The sequence below is a fragment of the Anser cygnoides genome, chromosome 2 (assembly GCF_040182565.1).
Source record: "Anser cygnoides isolate HZ-2024a breed goose chromosome 2, Taihu_goose_T2T_genome, whole genome shotgun sequence".
Taxonomy (NCBI): domain Eukaryota; kingdom Metazoa; phylum Chordata; class Aves; order Anseriformes; family Anatidae; genus Anser; species Anser cygnoides.
In genome coordinates, this window is record NC_089874.1 from 62,325,644 (window position 1) to 62,337,833 (window position 12,190).

Here is a 12,190-nt window from a genome sequence, read left to right on the forward strand (position 1 = left end):
TCCCAAAGTGTCTTGTGTTCCGTCCCTCAGACAGAAATCAGCTCCTCACCGCCAGACCTTCCTCCCTCTCCCCTCACCACACCGCGAACCACCCCCTTCCTCACCCACCCCGGCCACCCAGCGCCCCCCATCAGCAACCCGAGGGGTGCCGCGGGGTGCTGCCAGGACCACCCTGGTTCCCGTGGCACCCCTGGGGGCCCTCTCCCCCCGCCTCACGGCGCCCCCCGGGGCTGCGCGGCTCAGGCCGCGGGGGGCCGGCTGCGGGCCGCGGCCGCCAGGGGGCACCGCGGCGGCGGCGCGGGGCGGCGCGGGGCGGAGCGGGGCGCCCAGTCCCGCTGGGTGCTGGCGGCTCGGGGCGAAGCCGAGCCGGGCACAGAAGTGAACCCGGGAGGAGGAGGAGGAGGAGGAGGAAGAGGAAGAGAAGAAGGAGGAGAAGAAGGAGGAGGCGGCGGGGCTGGGGCTCGCGGGATGGCGGCGGGGTGGCGGGTGCTGGCGGCGCTGCTGGCGGCGGCCCTGGCTCGCTGCTACAACGTGGACCTGAGGCTCCCGGTGGTCTTCCAGGGCCCCAACGGCTCCTTCTTCGGCTACTCGGTGCTGCAGCACTACCACGACAGCACCCGGTGGTGAGTAGGGGACCCCGCCGGACACCCATCCCCGGGGGGAAAGGCGGTGCGAGCAGCCGTCGTGCTGCCTTAAATGGGGGAAAAGGGGAAAAGACATGGGTTTTAGTAGTCTTTTTCGCGGTGACAGTGCCGGTCATGGAGGGGTAGCAGTGGGAGAGCCAGCGTGTGCCCGCTCCTGGGGCGAGGCACGGGGGAGCAGGCACGTAACTTTGTTTTTTTTGGGTAAGGATAGGAAGTTTGTCTACTTTCCCCCCAAAATTATCCACACTGGCAAGCTTTTCGTTGGTCCCCTTGGTTGAAAAGAGCCCTGGATCGTGGTCTGTCTCTCCCTCGTCTGGGTCAGAGGCTCTTTGTTAGAATTAAAAGGGATTTTTTCTCTTAGCTGGACCTAGCTGGTGTCGTCTGGTGGCCTTCCACGAGCAGGAGCCGCCGCTGCCAGTGCGTGCCAACAAAGCTCGTCTTTATCTCTCATGTGTAGATACGGCCCGATTGCTCAGCTGTTGGTGTTGGAACTGTAGCGCACTGTGATAGATAAATAAATGTATTCATGCTGGCGGCCAGTTCTTCCAAAATGACTCTCTTTCACACCCCTTAGTTCACAAGTAGTTGTGTACTCTACCTTTCCGCGCAGCGGCTTTCCCGGAGCATTTGCTGTTAAGGACTTATCAGAAGGCTTCGCAGAGGAAAAGCTCTCGGGAAAGAAAAGCTCTCAGTTCACAGCGATGCTTAACTCGGGGCAGGAAGCAACAAAGGATGAAAAGGCTGAAAGTGGCTTGTGTTCGACACAGAGAGCGGGGGGCTTGCCGCGGGGTAAGCGAGGTAGGGTGAGAAGAGAATGATGCAGCTTGTTGCTCCTTGTCTTAGTGCCGGTCCTTCTGGATGGTGAAGTGGATTACCTTCAGGTGGCACCTGCTGGTGTCATTTTGGAAGGGGAGGGTGAGCAGGGAGGAGAATCTCTGCGACATCCCACTCTGCCTGTAAATGATGCTGGATCAGCAGCCCAGGGCATCCGTCTGAAGGCAGACATCTGTAAGAAGTCTGATGCCCCAAATTATTTCACACCTGTTTTCTGAAAATGCAGCTTCTTCACGGAGCCTTGCCTGTGGCACCCAGAACCATAAAGTGTCTAACATCACAAAGTGTTCTTAAATAACTAAAAAAACGCATTAGCCCTAGCACCTGGAAGGGTGAGCAGCAGCTTTATATGGTCAGCATCTGCACAGGGCTGTCAAAAATTGTGAGGGTAGGATTGTCAACCTGTGAAGCGACAGCAAAGAGTTTTGCTCATAGAAGTATGTGCAGCCTTCTTCAGTTTTCTGAAGATGTCACCTTGAACTGAATGGGCATATTCTGAGTGCAAGCATTTTTTTTTTTTTCATTCTGTGATGTGAAATCGATTTTAAGTGTTTAACATGTTTCTTCTGGAGAGCTTAAAATATCTGGCCAATCTTTCTGGGCATTCAGACCATCAAAGGACTGAACCCTCGTCTGAGCCTTTAGCTATATCCTCGTCCCCTGAGTAGGGCACAAAGGCTTGCAGTATTGTATAGTACTGTTTTAAAATCCTAATCATACTGGACAGAACCTTACTTCTGCCTACAGATATCACTTCAGAGCATAGAAGCCTCTGATTTCCATTTCAAAGAGATTACACATTGCAGATTATTCAAGCACAAGATACAGTCTCTGTTTTATTGGCTGAGTGCAGAGGGAAATAGTTAGTAGAACTGATAGCATTTTTTGGATTTGTCAGGTTTTTCTGTGTGAAGCTTTTGTGTGCAAAGCTATATAGCTGTTTCCTTAGTTGGCTCGTAAAGTTAGCAGGTGATGTATTTTTCTTTCAAACTGTGATAAGCTGTGGACAGGGTGAAGGCTGTTATATGGAATATGTAGCAAAAATGTTTTCTATTCATGCCATTGTAACGTACAGCTCCTATTAATAGTCATAGGGTTATTGTTTTTGTGTGTCAGTTTCATTCTTAGCTTCATAGCTTTTCTTTACACAAAGAAACATTATGATTCTGGTTTCTCATGTCCCTTTGGCCTATATGCTGTTGTGGGAAATTAACCTGTTAATTTTGGACTGTGATATTTCAGTCATACATGGCTTGCCTGGTGAGCTGTGCACTATGTGAGCCTGCAGAACTGTGATCGATCCTATCTGAGGCTGTCTCCTACCTGTCTAAATCTATTTCATGTGTTAACATGCTCCCAGCCATTGGAGAATGTTGTCCTGATAGCTCAAGGCTTCTTAATCTTTATCGCCCGAGGACCCAGTATTCTCCTAGCATATTTCTAATCACTGAAGTGTATTCTCAGCAGTCTGTCCATGTGCTTTTTATATAAATTCATTTTTTTCATAATAAAATGGTATCTGTAGTTGCCAGCTCTTCAACTTCAGTGTTTCAACCACTTGTTTTCCAACACCACAAAGGAGCTTGTCTGTGTTATCTGCCATAAACCTGCAGGTTTTTAGTAAACCAACCCAGAATTTGATGATTTGTGAAGATTTATGTGAGCCAAATATTCTTGCCAGAGGAACTAAAGGAGGAATATTTGGTTTGAAGTGTTGTGTCAGATAAATTCAGATACACAGCCCTAGACACAGAAATTATAATGGGTATTCAGCCTCCACTGAAATAGTGATGAAAGTCAGTGCCTTTGACATGTCTGAAATAGTTAATTGCAATGATGCTTCCTTTTTGGAGCTGTTTTCGCACAATTTTTGTGTCAAGAAAGGTTTGTCATCACAGATGTGCTGAAGTTATTGTTTTTCTGACAATGTCCCGTTTTCCTTCCTTGAGCGGGTTTTATGACTGTAAATCTTGAAAGGCTTACCCAGCTCCCCGTCACTGCCATTTCCAGCACAGTAAGGATCCAGGTGGTTGCTTGCATTTGGAGCACAGACAGGCTGAAGTGCTTCTGTTCTCTGGAAATAATTTGGAAGCTTCGAGTAAAGACCCGACAAAGCGACCAAGAATGTGGTTTCCTCTGCTTTTCTCAGAGACAGTTCAAGAAGCAACAATGTTGATTTTGCCCCAATGATGTGACATCCCTCATCATTCTTCTGTTAATAATGTTACTTTATCTCTCTCCTTTCCCCTCCTTATGTCTTCTCCTTATTGACACCCCCCAATCCCTCAGCAAGCCCAGGGTAACAACTTCATCCTTTCTGGCAACATGATCCAGCACTAAAAAGTAAGGGAGTCAGTTTAGCTGCATGGCAGCCTGCTGTGAGAACTACAGTAAGGAATGAGGCTGGCTATTGTGCTGCTGCTTTGCTTCTTTGGCCCTGTTCTTTGCCAGATTGCACTGTTGCTGAAGCATGAAGGTGGTTTTGCATCTCAGGCTGATGGATGGATAGATGTCATTAGTGTATGATGCACGTGTCTGTACCCAAAATAAGACATAGGAGCAGACTGCCCTGGCAGAGGCTGGCTGTTGTGTTAATGATGCCATGTTGCATCAATGATGCAGGGATGCTGTAGATGCAGCAAGGGTGTTTGGAGAAGGTGGGGAATATGGGATCGCTGGTGTTGCTCACAAGTTGTCCATCTACTGCCCCAATAACAGTCCTGCTTCTCGCTCTGCATGTGTTGGATGAACTTCTGTGATTTTTGTTTTGAGGGCTAAACAAGTGGCATAGACCTTTCTGGTGGGGAGAAACTCAGCTGGGATGAGTTTCACCCTCCTCTGGCACTGCTTTTGAAATCCGCTGCGGTATGCAAGGATATTTAAAGACTTTTTTCCCCTGCCACTTAACATTGCAGCGAGGTGAGGTACCTACTCTCCCCAGTCCTTGAACTGTGATTGCCTAATCACTCCTGGCATGCTCCAGGCTGATGCTTAATGTGCTTGGCATCCCTCCACGCCATTGGGCAGCTTGACACTTTCCTTCACTGTTCTTTCCGCTAAATGCAGCACTTAGTTTCCAAATCTGTACGTCCTGAGGGTCAATCACCAGCAAAGTGATAGTTACTGTTCGTCAGGAAGTAATTTTAAGAAGGTGTGGATTTCCCTGGGGCCAGAAAACTCCTTGTCGTCCAATAATATTGGCTGATGTGGCCCCTGCAATGCGATGGTTTCTGACCGCACCGCTGCATAGCTGTCTCCATACAGATGAGGGCGTTTGTCCTCAGCTGTGGGAGTACGAATGCAAGAAGAGAAGGTTAAACGGCCTCTCTGCTTGCTGCTTCTCATGTCAGTTTAGATCCCAATTCTTGGTTCACAGAGCCAGTGAGTTGTAGCCAATTCTTAGAGATTTCTGTGCCTGTCAAGCAAAAGTGACCCTAAAATGGCCCTAACCCCTTGGTTGTCTTCACTGGGAAGTGATCCCTTTCCTGTGGTGTGGTTTCCTGATCGAGGTGTCTCCCTGCAGCTGCTCACAACATCGTAGGGGCTTCCTGTGTTACATTATGGTTGTGGTGAGAGCTTATGCTCATGGATAATCACCACAAAGGCCACACCATAAGCCTTTGGCAGAAGGCTGGAAGACTGCTGGTGCTTGCTTGCTGATAGTCCAAGTAGTCCTACAGTACCCCTGAAGTAACTGTACCACAAAATTAGGCTATTTTAACCTAGGGCTTGTTAAAATGGTTGGAAGGTTGCCTGGTAATAGCAAAAAACAAACAAACAAAAAAAAACAAACCAAACAAACAACAACAAAAAAAAACCACCAATGTTGTGATTCTCTGGGCTGTTCACGTATCCTTGTGTTTAGGTCAGGCCAGAATGCACAGTGCTGAGGCATGAGAAGACTGTGTGAGGCTCCGAGGCTCTGTTTTGAAATGCCTTTCTGTTTTGGTATGGTACCGGAGAAAAACACCTTCTCCGGTTGCAGCATTGTTTCACAGAAGTCTCCAAAGACCTCGAAGGTGTTTTAATGTGTAGGGGAGATGCAAAACAGACGTTTGTTTTGCTCAGTGAGCTCCAAAACGCTAGCAGGAAAGTGAGTCTTCTGTCCAGACCTGCTGGGAGTCTTGTGGCAGTTAAATAGGTGATTTTCGTCCAACAGTTTAAGCAGTCACATACAGAAACTGATGAAAGAGTAAAGGAATCTTTTCTTGACAAAGGTAGTATCCCAGCCTCAAGTCTTTGAATAGAACCACAGCAAGTGGTATGTGACAAATGCCAACCTGACCAGCGAAAAAGCATGGGACCCAGCAGAAAGACCTCCCATCTCCCTGAAGGTGACTTCTTCCCGGGCATAGGCGAGCATGGGTCACACCAGAGGGAACAGGAAGCCTGCAGAGATTTCAGTCACTGGGGGGGAAGTGCAAGAGTGAATGAAAGAAACAAGATCCTAAGATTACATGGTGTATGAGGTAGGCTAACTACCGAATTTGGACGTTTGGCCATTCAGGACAATCCAAAATAGATTTGCTTCTGGCATGTGTCACCAGTTGGTTTTAGTGGCTGCTTCCTTGTGCTCAGTCCACGTGGGGAGATATGACAAATGTTTTTGAAAGGTATCACTCAAGACAATCTGAGTCATGTAATCTGCGCCTGTGGCCTACTCAGATCATTAATTACCGATTTTTCCCATTCAGCTTTTTAAAGAGATCTGAAGAGGTCTCCATCTGCCATTCTGCAGTCTGAGGTATCTTTTGCACTAATTGCCGAATCAAATTTACTTTTCTTGGTTTAGAGGAAAGCTTTATTTAAACTGGAGGTCGGCGTGGCCCACATTACCTTATTGTTACAACAGGTCATAGAAACAGTTTCTTGCCCTTTGCAATTCAAACCAGTAACTCTTTAAGCTAGTAATATGCCCCCTTGTTTGTTTTTGTTGGACCTCATGAATGTCAATAAGTGAATGACATGCATTCATTGCCTGTGTAAATGAGATGATTGGCATTGGATTTTCTGCCTGCTGCCTGGCTGGTGGGATTTCCATGTTGGGCTATTATTTCAGGCTCCTTTGCTTTTGGTCCCCAATGTGCAGGCTTTGTAGGCTTAAGGAACTTACGCATTTCAGCCACTAATTCTTCTCACTTGTGCAAACATGACGTGTGTTATCGAGAGCAGCCCCACTGAACTTCTCCAAATGATACTGCTCAGCTCATGAGACTTGGGAGAAAATGTAGGGTTTCTTTTCATTTTGTGAATGTGTTTCCAAGTGCCATGGGGTGGTTTTGCGATGTGTGGGGAAGCATATGGTATAGAAGAGGCTCCCGATGGCAGCTCATCCAGGTGGCCCAGGCTGGTGCTGGACATGTGCGTGCATTATGCCTCAGGTCTCTGTATTTACGGGGATGGTGACAATGGGTGGTGGTTGGGAATGGAACTTTAAAGAAGGAAAACCTTTAAAACCAGGAAAGCTTCTGTTCTGGGGCTTGTACTGGGCTGTCCATCCGTGCCACGGGCGGGCTGTGTGCCTGGAGGGACTTTGCACCAGTATCTCTCTATCCTTTTAGTGGCTAAACCAAGAGCGGTGCCTCCTTGGTCAAGCACCCGTGGTCAACAGTGGTGCCTCCTTGGTCAACAGGCAGCACCCATGCACACAAACGCTGGATGCCGTCTTTTAAAGACGGTTGCCCTCAGTTCCAGCCCTGGGCTTAACTTCAGCACGGATTTTGTTAGATACAAAAGCTTTGCCCTGTCCCACAGTGCAAGGGTATCTGCAGAACTGATATTGAACTGCTTGGTGCTCCCCATCATCCTCCCCGGCACTGCCTTCCTCCTGCTTAACCTCCTTCTTCACCCTCAAGTGCCCACATCCAAGTTCACAGCCAGGTGAGGAGATTGTCCCTTTAATGAGGAGAAGGCATGAGAAACTACCAGGTTCCTAAACAGTCACTTGTGGGGTGATCCACTTAGCTGAAAGTGCTTATCATCTTCCAAGGCTACATCTAGGAACCCCATGAGCATAGCTGTGTTGGAATTTCCCAAGGTACTAGTTCTCACACATGGGACGACTACTCCAGGTATAGTCATCCCAGCCTTAATGCTAATGAGGGCTGATGGCAAGGCACTGTGGAAGAGATTTGTTCCTGTATTGTCATCCCCCCCCCTTTTTCAAACTGTAATTACATAAAATCTTCTGATAAGGGGGTGCCTCAACTTTCTTAGTAGCCTTATTAAACTTAAGCTGGCCAGAAACAAGCAGGTTCAGGTTTCCTCATCTCATGGGTGTATTTTAGCTCTTGTGGAATTTTTGGGTTGATAGGGATATAGTTAAAACTGAGGAAAAATAGATGCAGCTGCTGTTGTCTTTCCTAGTACTCTCCTAAATGCTATCTGGGGTGAGGAAAGGACTTGCTTCAAAAGTTTTACACTGCTAATGGAAATTTAACTTATTAAAGTATTCATGGCTTCACTGGAAAAAAATGCTTTCACTGTCAGTGTTGTTTTCAGCTTGTGAATCAGTGTCATCATTTTACAAGGTTGCTGGAAAAAGTCTTTTTGCTGAGGAACCTCTGGCAACGCAAACCTTGCTGTTGTTTTTTTCTTTTGACTTGAAATTAATCACTTATTACTTTGTGTTTGGTTTCCAGGGTCTTGGTTGGAGCTCCCAAGGCAGACTCTAAATACAGCACCTCTGTTCAGTCCCCAGGAGCAGTGTTTAAATGTCGAGTCCACACCAATCCTGACAGAAGATGCACGGAGCTGGATATGGGTCGAGGTGGGTAGCAGTGATGCTCTGAGGGGAGGGATCAGAAGGACCCACATAGCTGGCAGTCCTCCTGCCAGCTTCAAAGAGGCTCCAGGACCCTGAGAGGGATCCATCTGCCTCTCCTGGTGGAGGTGGGTGTGGGCTGACCAGGTGGTGGGGTGATGGGTGCGTGATGTCAGAGTTATTAGCATCATAGCAGTCTGTGGGTTGCCTCGTAATGCAGCTAATGATACCTTGCCTTTGCTTCGTGTGTGAAAAGTAGTAAGGTCCTCTGAGAGAGCCGTGCTTGTACACTGTTGGTACACTGATCAGTGTACATTGTACGGTGATCAGGATCAACTCATTTCGCTGAGCTACTGTCTGAATCAGGGGAAGATGGGCTGCCTATTCCCAAAGTAAGGCTCTGATCTAAAACCTTCTGCTGGATTCTGAGGGAGAAAATTGAAGTCTTTACATGTTTTCTCTTTCTTGGTCATGTGATTCACAGTATTGATTTCTCCATCTATAATAAAACATATGTTAGTATTGGTTTATTAATCTTTTCACATTTGAGTGACATAGAATTTCTTTTTATGAAGCTTACATGGGTTAAAACGATATTTTGGCAAGTTTGATTTGTCCCCCTACTGTAGCGTAAACCGTCTTTCATGGATTCATGAATACTGCCTGAGAGGACTAAAGATTTAGACCTCAATTTTTTTAAATGCCCCGTATCTCATTTTGCAGGATAACTTTATTTTGATTGCATGCTGCAAGCAATCCCCCATCTCTCCCATTGATTTCAGTTGAATGGTTTATTCAAGTAAAGCTGTGGACATACTGTAATAGCTGCTGGCTGTTTGGGACAGGGTCTCTCTTCTACTATGGATGGTGCCTTAGTAACGGTGAGAACACCACCCTGACTAATGCATATGAGAAGTAATAGCTGGGTTGAAAGGGAAAAGAAAAGCACTGACAGGCAGATGTTTGATGGACAATCACTTTTCCTATGGGGTAGATATTTAAAACTCACATCTCCTTGCCTTGCTGCCCTTCCCCTCCTTCTGTAGGCAATTCTCGGGGCATGCTCTGTGGAAAGACCTGTAAAGAAGACAGAGATGACGAATGGATGGGCGTGAGCCTGGCTAGACAGCCTAAGGCTGGTGGAAGTGTGCTGGTAAGTCCACTCTTTTCTTTGATCTCATTAAAATCATTGCTGCTGTCTGACTCTAATGCTAAACATGTCAGGATTAATGTGTTTGGTAGTGACTGACTGAGTCCAGCTTTACAGGCAGCAAATTCCGTAGTCCCTTCCTTCAAGCGGAAGGAAAATGAACCCAAGCCAGAAAGTTTTATTTATAGAGGAACGGCTTCAAAGCAATCACACCTGACTTGTGTCACCTAAGGGCTTCCTCCTAAATCTGAGGGATTAAATCTCTGAACAGAATAAATAGAACTTTGTCTGTGAGGTATCTGTTGGTTTGTTCTTTTTGTAGGTTGTTTGTGTTTATGTATCCATTCATTTTCCACTAGCATATGTATTGCATGTCAGAACTCACCATGAAAAATGTAAGATGAGACTTTGGGGCAATATTTTGTCTTTATGTATATGAATTTTCCATTAATGAGGTGGAAGAATTGAGAGTGGAGATGAATTAGTTGTGTGTGGGTGGCCTTGTTGTCTCTGATATGGTTACCATGCAAATAGAAAGGGTCAAGGAGAGCAGATGTGGTCCTTAGGATGTAGAATTTATCTCTGCAAAACAACACTTCCTGTGCAGGGAAAGAATCATAAAAAGAGCTGGACAAATACACTCATGTATTTTAAAAAGGTATTATGATCAATAATTGTCTGTGTTTGCATCTGCTGTTGAGCTCTGTCTACCCTGGGAGCCTACCTCCAGGAATGTTAAACAAAATAAAAATTGCAACTAAATGTTGTGCATAATATGTGGCAGGCAAATTTCAAGCTCATATCAGAGTAACCCTAACAACAATCTATTTCTAAACACTGACATTTGGGAGTCGAAAACCTGCAGTATGACCGCATCTTTCCAGTGAGGTAGGGAATCGCCCTGGTGAGTGGTGCCAACCAGTCACAAATGAGCTACAGGAGATTTTGTGCGACAACTTCTGCACCAACCACTTACTAAGCCAAGTGGAGAAAGCTGCTTGACTTAAAGTCATTTTTCTTAATTTGTATTTAGATTCCAAACACTTAACACCCCAGGTTCTTTCACACTGACTTCCCATGGGGGAGTGGGAGCATGAAATTAAGGCATTCCAACCAGAAGACTGTAAGCAATTCATATTTTCAACGGATAACCCAGTATGTGTTCTTAGAATAACCCTGCATGAGTGAAGAGTAACATGCACTGATCCAGAAAACCCAACTTCATGCTACAATTCCATGTTGGAAGTGTTCAAGGTCAGGTTGGACGTGGCTTTGAGCAACCTGATGAAAGATGTCCCTGTCCGTGGCAGGGGTGTTGGAACTAAATGATTTTTAAATGTCCCTTCCAACCCAAACCATTCTATGATTCTAAGACACATGATCCTCACGATTTTCTAGTCATTGGTCTGAGCTAGACAAGCCCTTCTGTCATTTTCAGAAGCTAGTGTATATACTTCGTTAGGCAACATTGAAACATTTTTGTCAAAATGACAATTACCTTAAGAATAATGATTTCATATATCTCGGTTCAAAGGGGAAGAGGTTGCAGCTGATGTCTAGGGAGATGGTACCTAAGCAAAAGCAGCAGAGGAAAGGGAAGTTGGTGAAAAAGCCAGTTAACTGCCAAGGCTAGGTCTGGCTGCTCACTGGCAGAGGGAAGGCTGCAGGGGTGAAGGACGTGGGCAGACTGGGAGGGCTTAGCTTGAAGGGGTAATTTCCGTGCTCATTACTGGAGGCAGGAAGACCTAGCTGAAGGCACTGGAGATTTTAAGGGGATGTCTGCTGAGCAAATCAGAATGGAGCACTAAGAAATAGTGGAAAGTATCAAAACAGCTTTTTAAAAGGGGTTTATTTGCTGCTTCGAGGAAAGATTAGGCTACTTAGCCCAGCGTCTCATGGGCTGGTAGGAGGGCAGTGTTTTGAGAGTACTTGCCCAAAGAGCTTGCATCAAGTGCAGTAGTTTTGTGTTCATTTGCCCTGGATTTTTTAAAAATATATTTTCATAAATATGGGCAGTCACTTTTTAAACCCACGTGAACTTTTCTTGCTCTTGATGTCATGTGTTAGAACAATTACAATACACAGTGAAAGTATAGGAGTATGAAGAAGTCTCTCCTTTTGCTTTGAAACTACTTAGTGTCTCAAATCTGTCTTAACAGTTTTCTACAATGCAGATTCCTCTCCTTCAGATGAAAGTACCAGCTTCAGTATAAGGTTAGGAGTGTGCAGGTTAGGAGTGTGCCTAGCTAGTGTTTGGTAATGTGGGTTTTATTTGAGTCAATAATGTGCCAGAACATTACAGAACCAGTGTTTTATGTTTGTGTAAAAGAATTAATAGAAAAACATCTAATAATGAAGATTTAAGCAAAGAAGAAGTAAGATTATCTAAAAAATAAGCTGAGTTTGCAGTTTGGTGGCTTCCTGTCCTCAGGTATGCTGTCAGTCAATATTTGCATTAATTTAAGAGCTACAGTGATACTGCTGAGATTGCAGTCTCTTCCCCAACTGAAATGGCAAAATTCCTTCTGTCTCTTTTACTGGGAGAGGTGCTGGGGACAGTACATTATGATTTGGAGATAAGCCACATCCTTTAATCTCGCTCTTCCTAAATACCTGTCACATCTGTCGTTACTCTGCGTTTTATCAAGTGTTGCCATTTTTCACTCTAAGTAGCTTACTGGCACGCTTAGTGATAAAAGCGTGTGTGGGGGCAAACCCATCACGGTGCCAAAGCCCTCCCTAGGGCAGAGCAAGCCAGAAGCAGTCTGACAGTGGTACATTTACCAAGTCCTTTGTTTG

At 45.9% G+C, this 12,190-nt stretch overlaps 1 protein-coding gene across 4 annotated transcripts in view; it reads left to right on the forward strand.

Annotated features, from left to right (window-relative positions):
- Window positions 1–320: 320 nt before the first annotated feature.
- The window catches only part of ITGA9 (integrin subunit alpha 9), a 217,531-nt gene continuing 205,661 nt past the window's right edge, over window positions 321–12,190 (forward strand). For 3 of the 4 annotated variants that reach the window (XM_066992239.1, XM_048075533.2, XM_066992240.1), the window contains exons 1-3: window positions 321–623; window positions 8,120–8,247; window positions 9,288–9,394. In XM_066992239.1, the coding sequence (XP_066848340.1) occupies window positions 469–623; window positions 8,120–8,247; window positions 9,288–9,394 (390 nt within the window). In that variant the 5' untranslated portion in view covers window positions 321–468. The remainder of the gene's footprint in view (window positions 624–8,119; window positions 8,248–9,287; window positions 9,395–12,190) is intronic. The other variant, XM_048075532.2, reaches the window with a different exon arrangement.